At 37.1% G+C, this 26,384-nt stretch overlaps 1 protein-coding gene across 3 annotated transcripts in view; it reads left to right on the top strand.

The window, feature by feature from the left end:
• Nucleotides 1-284: 284 nt before the first annotated feature.
• Nucleotides 285-26,384, top strand: part of PTBP3 (polypyrimidine tract binding protein 3) — a 103,016-nt gene continuing 76,916 nt past the window's right edge. For 2 of the 3 annotated variants that reach the window (XM_060101337.1, XM_060101336.1), the window contains exons 1-2: nucleotides 285-369; nucleotides 3,306-3,339. In XM_060101337.1, the coding sequence (XP_059957320.1) occupies nucleotides 362-369; nucleotides 3,306-3,339 (42 nt within the window). In that variant the 5' untranslated portion in view covers nucleotides 285-361. The remainder of the gene's footprint in view (nucleotides 370-3,305; nucleotides 3,340-26,384) is intronic. The other variant, XM_060101338.1, reaches the window with a different exon arrangement.

Below are 26,384 nucleotides of genomic sequence, written 5' to 3'. Positions count from 1 at the left end.
GCGCGCGCGCCGGGGCGGAGCACCCGGAGGCGGAGCCTCAGGGCGGCCGCAGGAAGAGGGCGCCCTGGAGCCGAGCCGGAGGGCGGCTGTGGGCGGGGCGCAGGGAGGGCGTCGACGCTGAGGGGCGGGGTGAGGCGAGGCGGGGACGCGCTCGGGGCGGTGGGGAAGGCGGGGGCACGGCGGTGGCGGGAGCGTCCCTGGTCTCCGCCCCTGCTTTCCACTCTCTTTCCACCTTCGACCGGCCGGAGCTCCAGAGAAGCGCAGCTTGCCGGTACCCGGAGCCGCCCTGCTGCCGCTGCCTCCTCCCTCCGTTCGCGGTGGGCCCGTCAGTCTCCGCACTGTGCGCTCCTCCGTGTGGGCCATGGATGGGTAAGTGCTCGGCGGCCACCGGGCTGCGCTTGCCCGCTTCTTCTCGGCTCTCGGCCGGACGCGCCGGAGCGGCGGAGCCGGGTACGGCGCCGGCGGCCCAAGGAGCGGCTTGGGCCGAGCCCGACGGCGGGGCTTCCGGGCGCCTCCTCGGAGAGTCCCGAGTCCCGGAGGGGCGGTCCGCCGCAGCCTCTCCTTCCCCCTCGCGGCGCCCCCGTAATGTCCGCCTCTTCACACCCTTCGCCCAAGGAAGCGGAGGAAAGCCCGGTGCAGCCCGCGGGTGCCGAGGTCCGCCCCCTGCCCTAGCGTCCGGGGAGCCCGGCCCGGCCTCCAGACACTTCCTCTCAGAAAATGGTGCGCGGCGCTGGGGGAGGCGGAGGCGGCGCTCGGGGCGGGCGTTCTCCCGCTCGGAGAGTTGCTGTTTACCGGGGAGGTGGGGCGGGCGCTGGAGCTTCCTCTGGCGGGGAGGCGAGTGGCCGCGGAGTGGCGGACGGCGAGGGCACGCGCAGGTACACGTCTGGACGGCGACCTGGTCCCGGAGCCGGGGTCCCACGCGGTCTCCAGGCTTGTGCTGGAAGCTCTGTTAACGATTACCGTACACCGGGCGTCTGGACTCGGTGACCAGGGACGCGTGCCCCTACCAACCCCCCGCCCCCAAGAAACTTGTGAATTCCCTGCGATGTATGCAAAATATAGCATAAGTGTGATTTTCGGGGAGCTTTGAAACGCTTTAAAAGTGAATGAGGTCTGTGGCCAAAATAAAGATTTAGGATCACCGATATAAATATTTCTCTGAGGACCCAGGATTATGGGGTGGGACCAGACAGATATTTGAATGATTAAGAAAACAACTAGATTAGGATCTTGGTGAATTAGTTGAAGGTCGTAGCCTATGTGCATCAAGATCCAAAAAAAAAAAAAAATCTCTATTAGAGCCTACAAATCCACTTGTTTATTTTCATTATGCACTTGAGATTTTGTTTGGCCTTTTACTTGATTTTGATGACAAGATTTCTGTAGACCTTTTGGTTGTGGAGTATATGGAACTTGCTTGAACAGTAAAGCCTCGTACATGTTACCATATAGTTGATTGTAATTGTGCTGTGTAAAGACGATGGAATCGTCGAACAATTTTTGCCTTCATTAGATTTCGTTTATCCTAGTTTTATAATAAGTCTATATGATAATATATGGGATTAACCCATTTGAATGTACATTGCACACTGTCACAGACGTTAGACAAAGTGCAATTTTAGATTTCATTTGTGGTGGTGATGTTCTCCAAAGTATTTTTAAAATTTAATTGAACCTATTTTTATTGTTTAATTGAAGCTTCTCTGAGAGCATCGTTGAAAACTCATTTCACACCACCTTTTTAAATTACACTTTATATGTGTGTAGAATTTTGCTATCTTAATTATTTGTATAATTAAGCCAATATTTCAGTTGAGAAAGGCTGTGGAAGTAGTATTTCACTGTGTGTAGTGAATTGTCTTGACTAGTGGTTTGACTTGAGATATGGAAGCAGACTAGCTTTTTGTATTGGAAAATTTATAGTGATAAGAAAGAGGACTCTTGGCTTATGCATCTTGGCTGTTAAACTCTTGGGCAACTGTGAAGTGCAGACTTACTCTTTCAGATAGTGTTTAAGAAGTTAACTTTCTCTTCACCCTAAATGTGGTTTGAAAGCTAAGAATGAGTTTATTGGTTTAAATATGTGGGGCAGTAAGACATACTGGAAGGTAAGTTCATTTGGGAGTTCAAGTAGCAGCATGATTTACTCTTTGCATCGGGACCAATACCGTAGTACATATTATACAATCTAATTTTTTATGCACAAATGTCAGTTATCACATTTAAATTTCAAACAAAATCTAAGTTTCAAAAGAAAAAATTTTAACTCTACATGGTTATTGTTTAAAACAATTAAATTTACATCATTAAACAAACATAAACTTGTTTACTTTTATTAAGTAATGATGGCAGGTTATTAACAATATATAGAATTTTATTATAGCTTTCTTTTAGGAGATATGGAGACAAACTTAATTGAAGACAGTTTTTTTGGGGGTTGGAAGAGATGGATTTTTGCTTGGCAGAACTATGTGGGTTTTTTACATCTTGGTGTTACGGGATATGGTTTTGAACACAGTGAGTTTATGCTTTTAGGAGGCTACTTAAATTTCTATATTCTTCCATAGCCTGAAAAAAGTCCTTTTTCATTATTTTGGATAGTTAAAAAAACAAACCACCAGTCAACATATCTTTCTAGTTCCACCTCAAATCCCAACTGTCGTGTGTGTGTGTGTGTGTGTGTGTGTGTGTGTTCGTGTTCATTTCCTCCTGATACTTAAGCACAGTTTTGATGTGGTAGAATTTTTTTTAAAACAAATCTTTGAAAATTTTGATGTCTGAAGTTTGATGTTTGTGTTTTTAATTCTGAGAGACTGTCTTAGCTATATTTTGGTGAGCCCTTTGGGTGGTAGATGCAAATTTGCAAGTTACCGTCTATTTCTGTAAAATCCACTCACTGGTTTTGTTTCATTTAAAACTTTAAATACGATAGTTCATACCAGTGATTTAAAAGAGTGAACTTTGGTGATTTAAAGTTTTGGTTTGGATTTGTTAAATAGAGGTAAATGGATAAACATGTACTCATTTTATTGAAGCACAACTACATTTTTCTAAATACCAAAAGAGAATTTGATTTATTATTTGTTTCTTACATTGCTATTAAAGCTTTGCTTTTACACTCTGCTGTTGCTAGACTGTCCCGTCACTTTTCTTTGTATTAACATTTCACAACTCATCACATTCTTATTTTTATTATTTGTTATTATAATGCTTTTTCTTTTTTTCTTTATCTTATTATCTCTGTCTTTTTAAAACTTGTTCTCTAACTTTGTTTTCCATTTTCTCTTTTTACTTTTTCCATACAGTGTTGTTACAGATCTTATAGCAGTCGGTTTAAAGGTAGGAATCTTTTAATATCCTTTCATAAGCATTTTTAAATCTTAGTTTTGGCATTTTTTTTCCAATGGTGAAATCATCTCACCTGTTCATAAAATTATCTGTTTTATTGTATGATGATAATTTCATTTTTATTTAGCTCCAACATAAGTAGACCTGTAGCTAATTTTGGATTTTATGTGTTTATAAAGAGTGGTTACAATATTATCTTGTTTATATAAAATGTGAACAAAAAGTTTAGCCCCAAATTTCGCTTGAACTATCAGGGTATTTATTTGCTTTTGTTGTTTTAGCAGTTACATGTAACCTAGGCTCTGGTTTATTTTCCTGCCATGTCCTTTCTTTTATCTTGTCTTGGATGCATTTATGAGTAATAAAGTAATAAGAGCAGCTAAAGTTTCTTCAATTCCTATTATATGCAAGATGCTTTACATATGTTTCACTAATAATTGAAACAGTTCTTCAAGGTAGGTGTTAATATTCCCATTTTAGAGATGAAAAAATAGGTTCAGAAAGTTTGTGTTCAAGGTGTGGTGCACCAGAGTTCAAACCCATGTCTTTCTGGTTCAAACCTGACCTTTTTTTTCATTGTACCTCGCTGCCAGCAATGAGGGGAGGGTACTGTCTAAAAGGTGAACAGCGGGAGAGCTGGATAATTAATATTTTACAGTAATGATTCTTCTAAGTTATAAGTCATTTCAGTTTTATCAAAGTCTTATTTATTGGATTCTAAAATACAAATCGAGTTCATCAATATGAGGCTTTTAAAATGTAAATGGAAGTTTTAAGATTTCTTTTTGCAATTTGGTATTTGGTGCAGCTGAGTTGAGAATCTAGTTCTAGAGACCACTTACAGTTCATATTACTGTAGAAAATGGAAATAATTCATGTGTATATTATATGTATTTTATGTAAAGTTGTTTTGCTGCTTTCTGTCCATCATCTCTAGCTAACAATTTCAACACTTCTGCATTTGGTTTTATTGGATCTGATGGTGGTACTCATATTCCTAAAACATCTTAAAATATAAACGTAAAGATAGCAGAGTTTTAGACTAACAATAGGATGTTCAAGATTAGCATAATTGGGGACTACTGCTTATACTGTCTTTTGAAGTTGGATGGAGTTAGCTTGCTTTGGCAAACTTCGAACATATTTTATGAGTTGAAAATAAATGGAGAAGCCTCTTGGTGGGATATACTTTTTTTTTTTTGGTAGATACTTATGTCAATTTCTCATTTGGGAATGATACTCATAGATTAGAAACCGCAGGCTTATGTCCTGGATCCCTTTTGGTTTCTCCGTAGGGGCCTGTGAGGGAAGGGATATTTAAAGTGAGAGTTGTTTTGGTCTTACCATAAATGTAATTTGTGATTCTAGAGTTTATCTGGGAAAAATGAATACATGAAACATTTTAAAAACTTACATTTGGGAGTTGAGGAGTTATGCTTGAAGGACTGTCATGCCTCTTTTATTTTGGGGAAAAAATATATCTTGATGATAGATAAGAGAAAAATTTAAATGTAAGGCTCAGGAACTAGATTTGAATACGCAATTAGGATCTCTGACTACCTGTGTTGCAGCAAGCACTTTGGAAACAAAGATCAGATCCTACTCTAAAGAAAGGATAAGCTGATTAGTTGATTCACTTGGCAATACTGGAAATGTCTGTAAAATTACTCATTATATGAAGAAAATTCTCATAAGTTTGTTCTGCTTCTTTCTTGGATCCCATCCAAGGAAGTTTAGTTACCAAGTAATAGGCCAATAAGGCTCATATTTCCTCTAGATTGTATAAACCAAAATTAGCAAATTTAAATAAGTTCTTCAAGAATGTCACTTATTTTCTTTTATTTGCTGTCTGAATATAATGACACAAGAAACAGTTTTAGCCAGTGAAAGAGTGGATTTCAGGTTATGCTCCATTAGTTGCTTTCCTGATGCAGAAAGTAATACGGATTTTATTTTAGAGAATTGAAAATACTCTTAAATATGAAGTCCATTACCTTAGTGAAAGAAAACTAAATTGTTTTTTAGAGATTAAGTGACTCACTAGAATGTGTCATGAGGGCAGGAATTTTTGATATTTCCTTCACTACTGTGTTTCCAGTGTCTGGCACGTAGGCTCTCAGAAATGCTTGCTTAATGAATGGATGCCAAATCCTCACACAGTCAATTAGGTGGCAAACTTATACTGGAGCCCAAGCCTTCTGATTTTGCTAGTGTTTCTTCTAATAGGTATATACCATGGTGAGAGAGAATTAAATTCTTTTTTTAGATTAGAATTTTCTTGAAGATGGATAAACATTTTTAGGCAGCTTAGGGCTGTGCTGTATTTGAGATTTATTTAGACCTAGTTGTATACCCTGGATGTTCTTTGCAGGGTATCTTTGCAGAGTTTGAACCTGCAGGTTCTTTGCAGGGTTTTTGAGCCTTGCCTAAATTAGGCAAAAAATTAGCTTTTAGCTTTTGGTACTTCTCATAAAATATTTCTTTTATTTCCATATGTTATTTTGTATTCTGAAATGCTTTTAAAAACAGCAAGAAGTAATTGCTGTTCTTAATTTTCAATTCTTTTAAATAAAGAATGAACCAGGTGATGATGATTGATGCTGGGCATGTTTCAAGAACTTTATTATACCAGATAAATCAAAGCATCAGCATTGTGGGTAACATAGCTTTTTGTGTGTGTAACTAAGTGTATTTTAAATTTCTAGTTCATACTTTAATTATTACTAGCTAGTGTATCTTAAACTCATATTTCTCACATTCCTGGATAATATTTCAGCATACTATAGTGGCCATTAAATGATTTTTTTTACATCTTTATTGGAGTATAATTGCTTTACAATGGTGTGCTAGTTTCTGCTTTATAACAAAGTGAATCAGTTATACCATTAAATGATTTTTTAAAATGATGATCTTCCATATTAAATATATTTTAGGGATTTTCTAGTTTATCTTTCTATTTTAAATGATTAGATGAGTATAGAAAAACCTACAAATTTAGGAAGGACTATAATTGGCTTCTAATAATTATCATGCCTGTCGCTATATAGGAAAAAACACTACAGTGTATTTAAATTAATTTTGAAGATTGATTTTCTATTGCTCCACCAGGAGTTAGCAGACTACAGCCTGTGGACCAAATCCAGCTTGCCACCTGTTTTTGTAAATAGTTTTAGTGAAACACAGCCATGCTCATTTGTTTCCATATTGTCTGGATACTTTAACGATACAATGACAGAAGGGTTATAACAGGGGCCATATGACCACAAATTCTAAAATATTTACTTTCTGACCCTTTGCAGGAAAAATGCACCTGCTGCTTGCTGTGTTTGAACTACAGAAAAGGCCTTTGCCAGAAATCTTTTTTTTTTTTTTTTAACTGAGCAGTAACTTACATAGAGTGAAATGCACAGGTCTTAAGGGTACAGTGCAATAAATTTTGACAAATGTATCCCCCTGTTTCCTGTTGCCCTTTTCTAGACCCAGTCTAGGCAACTCTTTTGATTTCTGTCGCCACAGATTAATTTTGCGTGTGTTTGATTTTCATATAAATGAAATAAATATTAATACTCCATATATATAGCATAAGCTCTTTGATGCCTGGCTTTTACTCAGCAAAATGGATTTTTAGATTTATCTATGTTCTATGTATCAGTAGTTCTTTCTTATTTATTAACGAGAGTATTCCATTGTGTGACTATATCACAGTATTTAAAAATCCATTCTCATGTTGGTGGGCATTTGGGTTCTTCTCAGATTTGAGCTATTATGAATAAAGCGACTGTAAACATTTGTGTATGTCTCTGGGTAAATGTGTGTTTCATTGTACACTATGCTTAGGAGGAAAATTGGATATGTGTATGTTTAACTTGGTTATTTTTTTAAATGTACCACTTTACACTTGGAGCCGCTTTGTATTCGAGTTCAGGTTGCCCCACATCCTTGCCAACACTTTACTGTTAGGAATTCTAGTGAGTATAACTAGAATGCCTAGTAGCATCTCATTATAGTTTTAATTTCTATTGACCTGATGACTGGTGGTGGTGTGTACCGTTTCATGTGCTTATTAGCCATCCACTTACCTTCTTTTATGAATGTTAACTTTTTTGCCTATTCTTTTTTTTTTTTTGCGGTATGTGGGCCTCGCGCTGTTGTGGCCTCTCCCGTTGCGGAGCACAGGCTCTGGACGCGCAGGCTCAACGGCCATGGCTCACGGGCCCAGCCGCTCCGCGGCATGTGGGATCTTCCTGGACCGGGGCACGAACCCGTGTCCCCTGCATTGGCAGGCGGGCTCTCAACCACTGCGCCACCAGGGAAGCCCTGCCTATTCTTTTAAAGTGGGTTTCTTGTAGACAACATATCGTTAGGTTTTTTGTTGTTGTTTTTTTTAAATCCCCTCTGAGCAATCTGTCTTTTAATTGGTATATGTAGGCCATTACCATTCACATTTCAAGGGATGATTAATTTAGTTAAATTAATAAGTGCCTTGTTCATAACTGTTTGTGTTCATTGGCTTGTTCTTTGTTTTTATTTTCTCCCTCTCGTTTTTTTTTTTTTTTTTTTTGCCTTCTCTGGTTTTAATTGAGCATTTTATATGATTCCATTTATTTCCTCTGTTAGCATCTTATACCTCTTTAAAAACTTCTTTTAATGGTTGCAGTATACATTTACAGCTCATTTTAAGTCCACCTTCAAATAATGCTATGCTGCTTCATGTATAGTGCAGGTACCTTAAACAGAGCATTTCCAATTTCTCCTTCCTGTCCCTTAGGACACTTATCCTTCATTTTACTTAACCATATGCAGTAATCACACAATACATTGTTACTGTTATTACTTTAAATAAACAGACTTTTTAGATCAATTAAGAATAAGAAGTATAAAATACCTTCATTTATTCCTTCTCCAACAGTCTTCCTTTCCTTATGTAGATCTGAGTTCTGATCTACATAATTTTTCTTCTCCCCAAAGACCTTCTTTTAACATTTTTCATAGGGCAGGTCTACTGATAATACATTTCCTTGGTTTTTGTCTGAAGAAGTCTTTATTTCTCCTTTACTTTTGAAGGATGCTTTTCATATAGAATTCTAGGTTGGTGGGTTTTTTTTTTCTCCATTAACTCTTTAGATATTCCACTCTACTTTCTTCCTGCTTCCATGGTTTCTGATGAGAAAGAAACCTCTGTAATTCTCATCCTTAGTCCTCTGTAGGTAAGGAGTTGTTTTTTTCTCAAGATTTTCTCTTTGTTTTTGGTTTTCTGCAGTTTGAATGATCTGCTGAAGTGCATATTTTTTGGTATTATCCTACTTGGTGTTCTCTGAGATCCTGGGTTTGTGGTTTGGTCTCTATCATTGATTATGGAAAGCTCTTGGTCATTCATTACTTTGAAATGTTTTTTTCTGCTTCACTCTCTCTTTTTCTCTTTCTTTTTTTTTTTCCAATTCTTTTTTCTCTTTGCATTTCTGTTTGGGAAGTTCCTGTTGAAATGTCTTCAAGCTCATAATTCTTTCTTCAGCCACGTCCAGTCTGTTGATGAGAGTTTGTATAAGATTGGTAGTATTTTTTCCTTAAATGTTTGATAGAATTCATCAGTGTAGCTATTTGTGGGTGCATTTTCTTTGCAGGAAGGTTTTTAATTATGAATTCAGTTTTAAAAAATAGATATTGTGCTGTTCAGATTTTTATCTTTCATTGCAGCACACAAAGTTTGGTGTGCTGGGTTTTAATTTTCAGTCAGTTCAAAGTATTTTCTACTCTTAGTGTGATTTCTCTTTTTACCTATGATTATTTTTTTTAAGATTTTATTTTATTTTATTATTTTTTTTTTGTCAGTTCATTGGTTTGTTTATTTATTTTTGGCTGTGTTGGGTCTTTGTTTCTGTGCCAGGGCTTTCTCCAGTTGTGGTAAGCGGGGGCCACTCTTCATCGCAGTGCGCAGGCCTCTCACTGTTGTGGCCTCTTGTTGCAGAGCACAGGCTCCAGACATACAGGCTCAGTAGTTGTGGCTCACGGGCCTAGTTGCTCCGTGGCATGTGGGATCTTCCCAGACCAGGGCTCGAACCCGTGTCCCCTGCATCGGCAGGCAGTTTCTCAACCACTGTGCCACCAGGGAAGCTCTACCTATGATTATTTATAAGCGTGATTTAATTTCTAAATATTTGGGGGTTTTCAAAGCCAAATCTTGGGATTTCTTTCTATTTTTAATTATTTTTATTTTTATTTATTTTTTTGAAATTTATTTAATTAATTAATTAATTTATGGCTGCGTTGGGTCTTCGTTGCTATGCTAGTTGCAGTTAGTGGGGGCTACTCTTCGTCCTGGTACGCAGGCTTCTCATTGCAGTGGCTTCTCGTTGCGGAGCATGGGCTCTAGGTGTGCGGGCTTCAGTAGTTGTGGCACGTGAGCTCAGTAGTTGTGGCGCGCGGGCTTAGTTGCTCCGCAGCATGTGAGATCTACCTGGATTGGGGCTCGAACCCATGTCGCCTGCATTGGCAGGCAGATTCTTAACCACTGTGCCACCAGGGAAGTCCCTTTCTATTTTTTTAAATGCTACTTTGATTAGAGGACATGCTGTATACCATTTCACCCCTTTACATTTTCTGAGATTTGTTTTAATGTCAAGCTATAGTCTGTCTTTATGAATGTTCTATGTACACTTGAAAAAAATGTATAGTTTACTTTTGTTGGTGTACTGCCTTATAAATGTCAATAGAATAAACTGGTTGAAGTTTCAAGTTTTCTCTAACTTTCCTGATTTTCTTTCTATTCTGTTAATTACTGAAAGAGGAGAAGAATATTGGAATTTCCATCTGTAGTTGTGGTTTTTTTATTTCTTTTTGTAGTTCTGTCAGTTTTTGCTTTATATATTTTAAAGCTCAGTTATTACATGCATTCACATTTAGGAATGTTATATTTTCTTGATGAATTAACCTTTAAAAAAATCATTTGTAATATATATCTTTATCTAGTAATAATTCCTGTCCTGAAATCTACTTTGTGTGATAGTAATGTAGTCATTCTAGTCATTCCAATTTTCTTATGATTAGTATTTGTGGGGTATATCTTTTTCCTGCTCCTTTTCCTTTTCTTTTAATCTGTCTGTGTTTAAGATAGGTTAAAGGATGGATGAGCCAAAGAGATAACAAATAGCAAGATGGTAGGCTTAAATCTACTTGAAGGATTAGGTTTCAAAGGACTGGCTTCTCTTGCTTTCTCTTTGTTTACTCTGATAAAAGTGAGCTACCTTATGGAGAGGCCCATTTACAGAATGAATCCTGCCAGCAACCACTTGAGTGAGCTTGGAAGTGGGACCTCCATTTCCTCTACTGAGCCTTGAGATGATTGCAGTCTGTGAGAGACTCTGAGCGAGAGGACCTAACTAAGCCATGCCCAGGTTCCTGACTCTCAGAAATTGAGTTTAAAAATACTTGTTTTTATAAGTTGCTAGATTTGGGGGTAATTTGTTATGCATCCATTCATAACTAATACAACTACCTAACTCAAAGTAGTGAATAAATACTGAAAAATGAATAGTAAAATAGCTTATTAATGTCCAAGTAAGATCATGTAAATGCAAATACTTTTTTGGTTGTAAATCACTGTGCATATGACGTTTTTATATTACCACATTCTCTCTAATAGCTTACCATAATTTATACATACTTTGATTATTCCCTTTTAAAGGTTTTCTTTTTTCATAGTATACTAATGTGGTGAATTTCATTGATACCTTAGTTTTTTAAAACTTTAATACAAACTTACAGAAAGGTTGTAGAATAGTGTAAAAACTTATATAACCATTACCCAGGTAATTCACATTTGCCCCATTTGTTTTATTATTCATTTATAATGTTTCTCTCTTTTTCTTTATACATATGTGTATGTTACTTTCTGTAGATATACATATATCTCTCTATATTCTTTTTTTCACTTTCTGAATCATTATTTGGTTAGCATGATTGTCAGCCCAGCTTCTCCACTATATTAAGTTACTAATTTTCCCTTTGTAATTAATAGTTTGTCATGGAGATTCCTTGAAACTTCATTGATACTTTATTTTACTTTATTTTTTCACCCCTAAATACTTTAGAGTGTATTGCCTAAAAATAAAGACATTTTACATTACTGTAGCATAATTATCAAAATCTGGAAGTTAATCTAAAATGTTTCCTCAGTCTTTTTGATTCATGATACTGACATTTTAAAAGAATATAGGCATGTTATTGTGTAGGATATCCCTTACTTTGAGTTTATCTGTTTCTTATAAATAGGTTATGTATTTTTGCAGGAATACCACAGAAGTCATGTTATATTCTCAGTGTATTTTATCAGAAGGCAGAGGATGTTGATTTGTCCTATAACTTGTAATGTTAACTTTGATCACTTGGTTAAAGTTGTATTTGCCAGGTTTTCTGCTGTAAATTTACTGTTTTTCTCTTTGCAACTAGTAAGTATTTTGTGGAGTGGTACTTTAAGGCCATGCTAATATTATTTTAATTCTCAAATTTTAACATGCTAGTTTTAGCATCTATGTGATGGTTCTTGCCTTAATTCGTTATTATAATGATAGTTGCAAAGAGGTGATTTTCTAATTTTATTTTTGGAATCAAGATTTCATTCACTAGCTGCTAAAAATGAACGGATTAACTTTTCATTCTTTTGCTGTTTTGTGGAACAACTTTTTTCTTCAAAGTTTAGTTGATCTCACCTGCAAAGTCATCTAGACTGGGGTTGGTAGTAGGGGATAGGGATGTCTTTGTCTATTAGTTCACTGTCTTTAATTCTTATGGTCAATTCAAGTTTTTTATTCCTCTCACAGTAATTTTAGGATTTGGATTTGCTCTTTTGCTCCACTTTTTTTCTCTTTTGAGTTAATAATTAACTCACATATTTTAAAATCTTCTGTTTTCTAATAAATGTATTTACAACTATAAATTTATCTTAAAGTACTAAAGCTGGATCCCACAAGTTTTGGATTTGTGTTTTCATTCTTATTATATCTAAGTATTTTTATATTTTCCTTATAGTTCTTTAAAAATTTCCTTTATTTATTTATTTTTGAAGTATAGTTGAGTTACAGTGTTTTTTTAGTTTCTGGTATACAGCAAAGTGATTCAGTTACATATATATGTTTTTTATATATATGTATATATATTCTCTTTTTCAGATTCTTTTCCATTATAGTTTATTACAGATACTGAATATAGTTCCCTGTGCTCTACAGTAGGGCCTTTTGTTTATCTGTTTTATATATAGTAATTTGTATCTGCCAATTCCAAATTCCTAATTTATCCCTCCCTCCTCTCTCCCCTTTGGTAACCATAAGTTTGTTTTCTATGTCTGTGAGTCTGTTTCTGTTTCTTAAATAAGTTCATTTATATCATTTTTTAGATTCCACATATAAGTGATATCATATGATATTTGTCTTTTTCTGACTTCATTTTAGTATGATAATCCCTAGGTCCATCCATGTTACTGCAAATGGCATTATTTTATTCTTTTTTATGGTTGAGTAATATTCCTGTGTATATATATCACAACTTTTTTATCCATACATCTGTTGATGGACATTTAGGTTGCTTCCATGTCTTGGCTCTTGTAAATAGTGTTGCTAGGAACATTGGGGTGCATGTATCTTTTTGAAAAAGTTTCCTTTTTAACTCCAGAATTATTTAGTGGCTTTAAAAGTTTAGTTCCCAAACATTCGCCACTCTTTTTAATTTTGTTTCTAATTTTATTGCAGAGAACATAGTATGTTCAGTATATTCCTTTGGAACATATTGAGACTTCTTTTATGAACTAATATGGGAGTTGGCAAACTATGCCCAAGGGCTAAATAGGGCTCACTGCCATCTGTTTTTGTTTTTTTTTTTTTTTTTTTTGCGGTATGCGGGCCTCTCACTGTTGTGGCCTCTCCCGTTGCGGAGCACAGGCTCCGGATGCACAGGCCCAGCAGCCATGGCTCACGGGCCCAGCCGCTCCGCGGCATATGGGATCCTCCCAGACCGGGGCACGAACCCGTATCCCCTGCATCGGCAGGCGGACTCTCAACCACTGCGCCACCAGGGAGGCCCTGCCATCTGTTTTTATACATCCTGCAATCTAAAATGGTCTTTATACTTCTAAATGCTTGACAGAAATCCAACGATTAATACTTTGTAACAGGTGAAAAATAGATGAGATTCAAATCTCAGTGTCTATAATTAAAGTTTTATTGGAACACAGCCATGTCATTTTCACATTGTCTGTGACTGCTTTTGTGAGTTATGACAGAGACTGTATGGCCCACAAAGTTTAAAATCCCTTACTCTTTGGCCGTTTACATATAAAGTTTGCCAACCTGATACAATGTCTGTTTTTTTTTTTTTTTTTTTTTTTTTTTTTTTTGTGGTACGCGGGCCTCTCACTGCCGCGGCCTCTCCCGCTGCGGAGCACAGGCTCCAGATGCGCAGGCCCAGCGGCCATGGCCCACGGGCCGAGCTGCCCCGCGGCATGTGGGATCACCCCGGACCAGGGCACGAACCCGTGTCCCCTGCACCGGCAGGCGGACTCCCAACCACTGCGCCACCAGGGAAGCCCCAATGTCTGTTTTTATAAATGTTTATTCTTAGCTGAATGTCTGGTTCTGCATTCAGTGTATCTATTAGTTCAAGTTATTAATTGTATTTTTTTTTTCTGGTCATATTTTTTATGTTTGGTCTATTACTTGCTAAGAGAAATGTATTAAAATTTCAATTCAACCTTTGATTTATCTTTTTTCCTTACATTTCATCAAGATTTTTCTCACATTATTTTGGTTCCTGAAATCCACATATCCCTTCAGCTTCTACAGCTTCTCCATGGTTGATTTTGGAGATGGGAGTTAACAATTCATGTTAGCTTCAGGCTTCAGACCAACCTATTTATTACTTAGTACAGGAAGTACAAAGGACAGTGGTAGCTTCAGGCTTCAGACCAACTCATTCTAGTTTCAGGCTTCAGACCCACCTATTTATTACCTAGTACGGTGAGTACAAAGGACTATCACCTGGATATGTTATTGTGAAATTTTAGAGTTCCACCGATGAAGAGATGATTCAAAAAGCTTCCGGGGAGGTGGGGGCAGAAAACAAGTCAACTTCAAAGAAATGAATGTCAGACTGGCATCTTACCAGCCCTACTATATGCTAGATGAAAATGGTGAATCTTTTCCTAATTTTCTTAGGAAAAAATAATTTTTAACCCAGAATTCTTCGCTGTCAAATGATTAATTATGAGGATAGAATTTTCAGACATGCATGGAGCCAGAAGGTTTACCTTGGTGTTTACCATCATTTAGGTAGTTGTTAAGGTTGTACTCCAGCAAAATAATAATGAGAACTAAGGACAAGGAAGACAGTTCAGGAAAAAGTTGAGTCAACCCAGATGAAAAGTGAAAAGAAGACTTTAGTTAATAACTGTTCAGAAGTCCTAGAAAGCAGTCATTCTAGATTGAAGCAGGAGAAAAGGGGATTTTAGGAGGGAGATCTTAGGAAGAAAAATGAGGACTACATAGAATGAGTGGTGCCATGAAGAGTTTGGGGAAAATATGATGATATAGTAAAGGATAGTAGTGTGAGGAGAACAAAGACAGTTTAAAAATGTCACGGAAAGCAAAAATGAATGAATGAATAAATAAATAAAAATGTCTGATTATGAACCAAATTAGGATGTAACATAATGTTAAGAAATGGTAGAGTATAATAAAGAATCCATTTGATCTTGATTCTAAGAATAGTCTTTTTCAAGTGGTTCTAAGGTTGTGACATTAGATTCATAGAGTAAAAGGTGAAGTGTTCCAGGATTATGTTTCCTTGAACAATATTTATATAGTTATAAAAGTGTAAATGCTGTTTATTGATTTTCAACTTTGAGTCAACCTTTGGACAGGACAGGAATGAACAAAGCCCAGAATGCTATTGTTGGAGGGCAGAATGTAACAAGCATACCAATAAAAGTAAAAATGAAGTTGGCACAGGGAGGGAGGGAGGGAACAGATTACTAGCCCCAAAAGCTTTCTTTCAAAATGGAGAATCAAGAGGTAATGTCAAATTGACAAAACAAGCAGTAAAGATACAAGTGTAGTATTTAAAGTTCAAAGATACTTACACAAGAATTAAAATTAAGAGCATATATTTCAAACATTGAGAGAACAGAAAAAGGAATTATAAGAGATAAACTAAGTTTTCGTATTAGAGGTCAGCCAGTTTATTTTTAAAGTTGATAACTTAAAAGTAGTGGTATAAGCATATTATCTAATGTTGTGGTGGCAACCATTAGAATAAGAACTGTTTAAAGATTCTGTTTGGGTGGAGAGATTTGCTTTTATCATATAGACTATTTTGTAAAATTTGTTATAGTACACGTATTTGATAAAAGTAAAAATTAAATTCATGAATAAAAGTTAAAAGAACAGAAGTAATTCACCAAAAAATAAATTCAACTGTGTGTATAGGGAGATCTCTCATTCACATTGTTGTCCCCCTTCTTGTCTTTTCCCCAAAGATAACAATTTTATTAGTTTTTTCTTTACCCTTCTAGTACCTTTTTAATGCAAATATAGGCAACTGTACATATTTTTCTTCCTCTTCTAATATAAAAGACAGCATATTCCTGTGCACTGTTCTGCACTTTTTTTCTCTAAGACATAGGAAATCTTCATTCAAGAGAGGACTCCTGTGAGTCCTGAGGAGTTGTATAGCAGTTTTAGGTGAAAGAAGAAATAGCCACATCTATAACTAGTCATAGATTTCAAGATCTCTTTATTATTGATAGGATAAGTAGGCAGAACATCAACATTCTGTTCACCAGTACTGCTTTTGCCTCCCTCTCCCAGATTAAAAAAATGCATTTTATCCCTACCCTGCTGGGTATCAGTATATAAGAAGTCATTTTAAAAGGAAACTTTGCATATCTATTATAATATTAGACTAATTTTACAGAAGAAAAAAACCTGTGGTGTTACTGTAACATGATACCCTAGGTAAAACCTAATACCCTAGTGACGGGCTGGATTCAAACAAAGGTTTGTTTCCAAAACCCATGCTCTGTTTTTTACCCCTTGGTGTCTATTGGTTTTAGGAAAACTAATATTCCAGATAGTATTTGGTTAATAAGCTCCATTATTTTTGGACGTTGGTTTGTTCTGGGATAAAAATAGTATACCATTGTGTTAGAGATGGAAGCATAGCTTACAGTCTGCTAAAGGAGTGAAATATACTTGTAGTTTCACTAAGGTGAAGGGGAGATTGGAGTACAACCCTGTTTTGTTTTGTTTTTAATTAATTAATTAATTAATTTTAGGCTGGGTTGGGTCTTTGTTGCTGCACACGGGCTTTCTCTAGTTGCGGTGAGAGGGGGCTACTCTTCATTGCAGTGCCCGGGCTTCTCATTGCCGTGGCTTCTCATTGTGGAGCACGGGCTCTAGGCGCGTGGGCTTCAGTAGCTGCGGCATGCAGGCTTGGTAGGTGTGGCTCGTGGGCTATAGAGCGCAGGCTCAGTAGTTGTGGTGCACAGGCTTAGTTGCTTTGCAGCATGTGGGATCTTCTCAGACCAGGGCTCGAACCCGGGTCCCCTGCATTGGAAGGTGGATTCTTAACCACTGCGCCACCAGGGAAGTCCCACAACCCTGTTTTTGTGATGCGTTGGAATTCCATCCATTGAGACTCATAGCCATTCACTCTGCTCTTTCTCAACTAAAGTAACATGAAAACTAGCCTATGTTCGTTCATACAGTGTGGCTATTATAAAATTCAGAGGTGCCTTCAGATCGTTAAATGGTGCAAGAAAGAATTTTAAATTAAAAAAAATTTTAAACATTTTTGCAATGATAAATATGTTCCGTAGAATTGACCAAAAATTCCCATGAAATATATTTGATTGAAAGACCCAGGTATGGAGCTTAAAACAAATGTTGGCAAAATTTTTTAAGTTCTTTTTTTTTTTTCAAAATAAAAATAGCCCATTCCCTTTGATTAATTAATGTTTAAACGTGACAAGTAAAGGAGAAGGTAAAAGCTAGTAAAAGCTAGAAATAATAATTCCTGATAAAATTTAGGTGAGTTTGCTTTTAGACCTTTTCATATGTTCACAGTATATGTGCATATTTATTAGTAATTCGCTTTACAAAAATGGAAACAATACACGTTATAACTAATTTATATGGCTTAAAAAATGAACAGTATCTTGTGAGTTTGTATCAGGTTGATAAGTCTGGTCCTTTATCATTTTAGTAACTGTCTACTATTTCATTGCATGGATCTGTTGTAACTCATGTAACTAATCTCAATATGAACATAGTGGTGGTTTAATATATATATATATATATATATATATATATATATTTTTTTTTTTTTTTTTTTTTTTTTTTTTTTTTTGTGGTACGTGGGCCTCCCACCATTGTGGCCTCTGCCGCTGCAGAGCACAGGCTCCGGACGCGCAGGCTCAGCGGCCATGGCTCACGGGCCCAGCCGCTCTGCGGCATGTGGGATCTTCCCGGACTGGGGCACGAACCCATGTCCCCTGCATCGGCAGGCAGACTCTCAACCACTGCGCCACCAGGGAAGCCCGTGGTTTAGTATTTTAGTAGTTTAGTGTAGCAGTTAAAAGCATGGACTCTGAAATTGGCCTGCCTGGGTTTGAATCCTGACCCCAACTCTTTATATGTAGTGTAATTTATATAAGCTACTTAACTCATTTATGCCTTATTTTTCTCATTCACAAAATGTTAATAGGCTTTCCAACTCTTTGTTATGAGAATCTAAAAAATTGTTAGGATTTGTTTATGAATGTGTGAGAAGAGGGAAGTTTCAGTGATAGGCTTAATTTAAAAATTTGTAAGTTTATATGTATTTCAGAAAATGGTGTCAATATAATATTACTCTAGGGCAGTAAGTTATTAAGTATGACAACTAGCCAAAACCCAGACCTTGTAATTTTTATGGGACATAGCTATATACTTTCCAGAATTCAGGTGATCACAGGACACCTTTGTTAGAAATAACATTTATTTATAAGCAGTTTTATGACCAGAATTGTGTCTTTTTCTGCAGCTGTATTGGAAGAGGATGTTTTATCCTTGCCTTACAGAGATTTTTTTCACAAGCAGTTTAATAGTGCCTGTGGTTTCAAAGTTAAGCACTAATATTCCATTAGTTACAACCTTGAGGGGAAAATAGAGAGTTGAAAGAGGTTTAGAACTTAAAATGTGGAAAGGAAAAGGATAGAATTAGTATTTTTAATGAATGAGGTATGAGATGTAATATTTTGAACCAACACTGATCACCATAATATTGCTCAATGCTTAGCATTTTATGACGATTTGATAGTTCACTGATTCTAAGCCCCCCACCCCTTTTTTTCTCATATTAACATTTCTGACATCAGGGTGCATCTTAGTGTTGATAATGTACTACAATTTGGTTGACAGCACTTTTTCTTTCTGGATATTAGATAAAATTATGGGGTCTTACACTTGAAGCCTTCTTAGATTACACGAAATATGTTTGATAAAGCACATAGAACAGTACTGGCACATATTAAGCAGTCAGTATTAGCTATCTTTGTATTTGTTTATTTTGTTCTTGTAAAGGATGATTACATGTACATATCTTCACGTACAGTTCTAACATAAAATAATGTCTAGATGTGGAATAAATGAATCAAAGGATTGGCATAAGATATTGAGAGGAAATTTGTTTATTAGACTGGAGAGCAACAGGTATGTCAGGTGAAAAATAAACCAGGCCTAGATTTTAATTGTACCACCTACCCTCTCTGACCTATGTCGAATAATATAACCTCTGATTCTTTGAGGGATAATAATACCTACTTTACAGAGTTGTGAGAATTGGAGAATACGTATAGTAAAATCTTTAAAATATCTGTTCACTGACTATAGGACAGAATATTTTATATTTAGGCCTATTTGGGATATCCAGGACACCTTTGACTTCTTCTTTTTCTCTCACTCCATGTCTAATTATTAGCATATCTTTCTAAGTGTATTCATAATTCAACCACTCTCCCCAGTAACACTCCCTTTGCCCCTCATCTGGATTATCACCATAGCTTCCTACTGGAGTCTCTGCATCTTCCTCTGCTTCATTGCAAACTATTCTCAACACTGCAGCCAGAGTGATCGGTTAAAAAGTAAATCAGGGCTTCTCTGGTGGCACAGTGGTTAAGAATCTGCCTGCCAAATGCAGGGGGCCCGGGTTCGAGCCCTGGTCGGGGAAGATCCCATATGCCGCGGAGCAACTAAGCCCGTGCGCCACAACTACTGAGCCTGCACTCTAGAGCCCTTGAGCCACAACTACTGAGCCCGCATGCTGCAACTACTGAAGCCTGCACGCCTAAGGCCTGTGCTCTGCAACAAGAGAAGCCACAGCAATGAGAAGCCTGCGCACCGCAACGAAGAGTAGCCCCTGCTCTCTACAACTTGAGAAAACCTGCGCGCAGCAATGAAGACCCAACCCAGCCAAAAATAAATAAATAAAATAAATTTTAAAAAAGTAAATCAGATCATGTCACTCCTCTGTTCACAACTCTTTGTCCCTCGTTTCACTCAGTAACATTTTTTAGAATGGCTTTCAAAGCACCAAATGCTATGACATACCCTCCTTGTCTCTTTAGTTTTCTTCTCTCCTTGCTCACACTCTTTCAGTCACAGTTGGCCTCCTCACTGTTTTCTAGAACATGCAAGGCATTTTATCTCAGTTTCCTTGACCTACAACATTCTTCCCTCAGATACCTATATAGCTTACTCCTTACCTCCTTAAGACTACACTTAAATGTCACTTGCTCTTAAATCTTTCCTTGACCACTCTATTTAAAAATCTCATTTCTCCTCTTTACCCCTCGTTGCTCCTTATCCTGCTTTTTAAAAAGCATTATGACTTTAAAACATACTACACAATTTTCTTAATCTGATTGTTACGTGTTTCCATCTGCAAGATTGTAAACTCCACATGATAAGGGCAGGAATTTTTGTCTGTTCACTGGGATTTTCCCAAGTGCTTAAAGACCCTGGCATATAGTTTGGTGCTCAGTAATTATTTGTTGGATCTGTTGAGTGAATGAATATTATCGCTAAAACACTTTTACATATTGAAGTCAATATGTATGATCTATGCCTATATAGTAGGAACTAAATAAATATTCAGATGAATGGCATTTTGATTGGATGTCATGAATTAGAAGGCTTTTGGAGGAATAATTTTGCTAGTCATTAAAAAAAGTGTTACTATTTACTGCTATGAAGTCCATATAAAATGAAGACAATAAAAACCATTTTATTGAAACTGTGTCATAAATGGGATTGTGAACATTGTCACAACTGTATATTTGAAGAATTTACTCCATCTTTACCACCTTGTTTATTCTCATTGTCTTAAAATCTCAACAGTGGCAGCTTTGGAAAGGAAAATGTCACAAACAATTTGGTAACTATTCTTTTTTTAGGGTAACTGTTCTTTAAGAAATATGTTTAGAGATAATCACACTCATTTAGTAGATGAGAGTGTTGATGGGGCCACAGAGTTTGTGGGGATATGATCTCCAAGTCATATGTGAGGCTTTGGGGTTTGGGTGTGTTTAGAGCAATAGGAGCTGTGAATAGGTGAATGTTAACAAAAACCTAAATGTTAAAAAAAAAAAAAAACTTGGGGGCTTCCCTGGTGGCGCAGTGCCTGATCCGCCTGCCAATGCAGGGGACACGGGTTCGTGCCCTGGTCCAGGAAGATCCCACATGCCGCAGAGCGGCTGGGCCCCTGAGCCATGGCCGCTGAGCCTGCGTGTCCGGAGCCTGTGCTCCGCCACGGGAGAGGCCACAACAGTGAGAGGCCCGCGTACCGCAAAAAAAAAAAAAAAAAAGTGGAGTTATCACGTACTGCCTCACAATTACTCTGAAACCCTTACTGAATATTCAGTTTATTCCCTTGTCTTTATAATTATCACTCTTTTATTTATTTATTTATTTATTTATGGCTGCGTTGGGTCTTCATTGCTGTGTGTGGGCTTTCTCTAGTTGCGGCGATCAGGGGCTACTCTTCGTTGCGGTGCGTGAGCTTCTCATTGCGGTGGCTTCTCTTGTTTCTGAGCACGGGCTCTAGGTGTGCGGGCTTCAGTAGTTGTGGCACGTGGGCTCAGTAGCTATGGCTTGTGGGCTCTAGAGCGCAGGCTCAGTAGTTGTGGCGCACGGGCTTGGTTGCTCCGCGGCGTGTGGGATCTTCCCGGACCAGGGATTGAACCCGTGTCCCCTGCATTGGCAGGCGGATTCTTTACCACTGTGCCACCAGGGAAGTCCCATTATTACTCTTTTTTAAGCAAAAATGTTTTGAACACAGATTCCATTTCATTATTAGGTCCTGTAGAGGGGGATATAAAGGTGAGTCATCAGCAAGTGTATATAGTATGGTGAGACTGTACATAATAATATGTTTTTCTGTTTATGGAAAAACATAGTAACAGCAGGATCAACATGAGTTTTCTTCTCTGTGAAATGTTTACAAAGGGTCACTAGACCTTTTGCTAGAAATTTTACAGAGGGGGCTACCTTAGCTTTAAGGTAGGACTTGAATATTAATTTCAGTATTTAAGATTCTTTTATTTTTAAAAAAAGATCTGGAAAATTGTGAAGTTTTTTTTGATAGCTCCTTTTTTATGGTCATAATATCTTTATAGACTAAAACAAATGATGTCTTATTCTTGAATTTTAGGTATGGTCTGAAGTTTAACCATGAGTTAATGGTTTATTTTCAGAATCTTCCTTACATGTTATTTTACTGGCTGTTTCTCAGTTGTGTGGATTGCTTTTTATTATATTAATAATCTCACTTTAATGCTAAATAAAACCACTTTCCATCAAATTTGATAATAAAACACTTTATTTGTGCTGCTTAATGACAGTACTCTTTTGCTTTGTTGGCCCAGTGTATTTAATTATTCTTTAGCAGGAGAGAGCTTCAGTAATTGATACTTGAGGCAGTGAAGCTGACTGGTGTATTGACTTAGCCAGAGAGCTAACAAGTCCCCAGAACAACTGTTGCACTTATGTAAATTTACTGTGTGTTTCTAAGGAGACGGTTGATCCAGTATTGTTCATGCCCCACCCCCACCCCATGATGTCTTCATGATTTGATTTGTTAAAGCCTTTTTGTTTAATGTTAATTTGTTTACCCGTGGTACAGAGTCTTTTTTCTTTCACTTTTTAACAATTTCCTTATGTTGATCATCTATAGTCACTCATCCAAATAAGCTTTCCATCATTTTTTTGTCTTCATTCTTCTTATCTTCCATCTATATCAAACTATAATCTCTTATCATAGCCATCAGACCTTTTGAGAGTGACACTGACCCTCCTTGTTCCCCCTGAAAACAGGAAATAAATCTCTCATGTGAAAGTATCCTCCTTATACTAGGAGAGTAGAGGGCATCCTTATCACCAGAGATAGGAAATTCAAGGCAGAGAAAGGTGACTAAACAAACTTTGTTACTTCTTTATTAATTTGCTACCCCAAGCCCCAGACTCTTTGTTTTGTCAAATCTTCCCAAATAATTGTTTCTTTGTCTAAAAGGTATAAAAACTGCATGCTTTTGTCACTTCTTGGAGTCTCATATCTTTATGAGCTCCTGTATATATGAAATTAAATTTTGTTTTTCTCCTGTTATTCTGTCTCATGTCAGCTTAATTATTAGACCAGCCAAAGAACCTAAAAGGGAAGAAGGCAAAAGTTTTCCTCCTCTACTAGACTGATACTCATTTTTACCTAGGTCTGCATTGCTTTTCCTTGACTATCATGGAAAATTACTTTTCAGACACTTGGGATATAACTATTAAGCAAGTAGTCTGTAATTATAGGCAGTGATATGTTTTCAGGAGAAAGAATTTATGTCTAGGAAAGAAAAGTTTTTTTTTTAAAGAAGGAATCTTTAAAGTAACAGAACTGATTGTGTTTTTCTCACTTTTTACAAAGCTTACAAAGTAATATGACTCTTGGGATTTGAGCTTTATGATATTTAAAAACCTTTATTTTCTGTAATCTGAAAATGAATCCTTGGGGTAAAAGCTTAGCCAGTAAATTTTGATTATCAGAATTTTTTTTTTATGACTGCATTTTCAAACGTAAGCTCTTTTTTCTCTGTCTTTTGTTTATCATATCCTGAAATTATTAGGGTCAAAAAGTTACCAGTTTTTTAAAGTATCATAATTATTTGAAATATGTGTTGTTTATTCTGTATGTTAAGTGGTAAATCCCATCTCTGATATGAAACAGTTTCCAGATATGAAACTTTTGGATCAAATATTTTAATTTTTCTTATTGAGTAATAAGACAATAAAAATAAAAATAGGCATTCCAGCACTTCACTGGATACTATAGGGTTTGCTTTATTCATGCATTATTTTACACATATTCTTTTTTTTTTTTTTTTTTTTTTTTTGTGGTATGCGGGCCTCTCACTGTTGTGGCCTCTCCCGTTGCGGAGCACAGGCTCCGGATGCGCAGGCTCCGGATGCGCAGGCCCAGCGGCCATGGCTCACGGGCCCAGCCGCTCCGCGGCATATGGGATCCTCCCAGACCGGGGCACGAACCCGTATCCCCTCCATCGGCAGGCGGACTCTCAACCACTGCGCCACCAGGGAGGCCCCACATATTCTTTTTGAAAGCTCTTCCTGTTACTATTGAAAGATCTAGTAGAATTATCAAACTTGAATGATTTTATTTTGAAGACTCTGTAATGTTAACCATCTCCTTATTATAATAGTTTATATTTTGTGTAGAAACATTGAATGTGACAATTAAGATGTTGCATAAATTTACTTAGTATGCCATATAAATTTAAGTTAGTTTTTCCAGTTTTTCTATGTTTGACTATTTGATCACATTTTTAGACAAATTTTTCTTTTACAGTTAGAAATCCAAATGGTGATTTAGAGGTGAAGAATAAAGGTTTAGAAAAATCTGTTAAATGAATAGTTTTATTATATGTGCTCTACTGATTCATCATTTTTCCATTAGAGGAATTAGGCCAACTGTGAAGTTAGGGAACACAGTCCACAAAAGACTCCCCTCAATTCTGACAGAAACTGTAAGTCCTGGGGGTTTCCAAAACCACCCTCTGGTCCCATAATTTGCTAGAAGAACTTACAGAACTCACTGAAAGCTTTTGTACTCTTCATTACTGGTCATTACAGGGACAGGATAGAGATTTGAATTAGCCAAGGGAAGGAACACATAGGGCAGAAGTCTGGGGAAGTATCAAACACAGAGCTTCCTTTGTCTTCTCCCTATGGTGTCAGGACACATTACTTTCCCAGCATCAGTGTGTGACAGTACTCATGGAGTCAAACCGGGATGCTTACCGTGCTTTGGTGATTACATTTTTATTGAGGGGCTCCTTTATGTAAGCATACTTGATTGCTCTTGAGGCTGATCTTAGTTAAATCACCTCCAGCCCCTCCAGGCATGTCCTGACTCTAAGACTGTCTGGTGACCCAAAACCCCTCGAGTTAAAAAAAAAAAAGACACTTTCTCAGGCATGACCTTAAAGGGGTTTAGAGATTACCTCCCAGAAGGAGGGGGCAAAAGCCAGACCTCTCTTTGAACAGGGTTAAATTCTTTACAGACTGTGAGCCAATCTCTGAATAGTATTAAAATGTCCAGAGTTAGAGTCATGTGCCAACTCTAACAATATTTGAAAGACCTCTATAGAAGTAAAAATGCTTCTTAGTAGTCACTTGTAGTGTAGTAGGAACTTGAAGTTACTATATATACTGTTAAGCAGAAATTTGAAATTTCTTGCAGTTTTACCATCTTTTACCTTCACTCAAAAAGAAAAAAATTGTTTCTTTTACTTCTTAATATTTATTCTATGGATAGAATATAAAATATGGAAAATGCTATATTCTAAATAAATACAGCATAACTTATGGTATCAATAAATTACAAGTGATGCTAATATTTAGTAATAGGGGAATAGTGAGTATGCAATTATAGAATTTTAAGAATCCATTAAAAATAATTATGATAGAGACTGTAACAAGGTGACAAAAGCTTATCAGTTAAAAGGATTACAGAGAGGAACATAGATTCATATTATAACTTTGTACAGTGCATAGTAAGATAAAACAGGGGGCTTCCCTGGTGGCGCAGTTGTTGAGAGTCCGCCTGCCGATGCAGGGGACACGGGTTCGTGCCCCTGTCCGGGAAGATCCCACATGCCGCAGAGCGGCTGGGCCCGTGAACCATGGCCTCTGGACCTGCGCGTCCGGAGCCTGTGCTCCACAACGGGAGAGGCCACAACAGTGAGACGCCCGCGTACCGCAAAAAAAAAAAGATAAAACAGAACTATCAAAATGAAAAATGATCTAGCTAATTAACATCTACAGATCTTTTCCTGAGATAATTGGATAAGTATGCAAAGATGCTTAAATGAGGATGGTTATAGAGAAAAATTTGACCTCCTTTTTCTCTATAAACAAGTATCAGTGTTCTGCAGGAAAAGTTCTAATGCCCACATGTTTTATTCTTTCTCACTCTCAAAGGTTAATCATAAATGGGACTTTATTAAATCTCCTTTGCAATCCTGTACATTTTGATTTTATTAAAATCCAGTCTTTTATCAGTTCATCTGACAGAAGGAAATTTCCTTTTTGTTAGTATCAAAAAGTTTGTTTCTTTCTAAAACTTTAGAAAGTTTCCTTTATTGAAAGAATATCTTTCACATTTAGGAGATTGCTGTTCAGTACTAATTACATTGCATACATATAACTATTGGCATATATAGCTTTTGAAGAGGATTGAGTAATGAATCATTAGTATTTATTTGCCACTGTTTAATGAGAGGTGTGTATATTAGAAATATTAATCCTCGGAGCAACCTATGAGTATGGGTACCATTATGACCCTCATTTTGCAGGTGAACAACCTGAGCCTTAGAGAGGTTAACTAATATGTAGTATCATATAAAGGTAAGTTTGTGTAGCATTTTCAAACCTAGATCTGGTCTGCTCCAGAAGACT

This window comes from Mesoplodon densirostris, chromosome 6 (genome assembly GCF_025265405.1).
Source record: "Mesoplodon densirostris isolate mMesDen1 chromosome 6, mMesDen1 primary haplotype, whole genome shotgun sequence".
In the NCBI taxonomy this organism is placed as follows: domain Eukaryota; kingdom Metazoa; phylum Chordata; class Mammalia; order Artiodactyla; family Ziphiidae; genus Mesoplodon; species Mesoplodon densirostris.
This window is presented reverse-complemented; position numbering and strand designations above follow the sequence as displayed.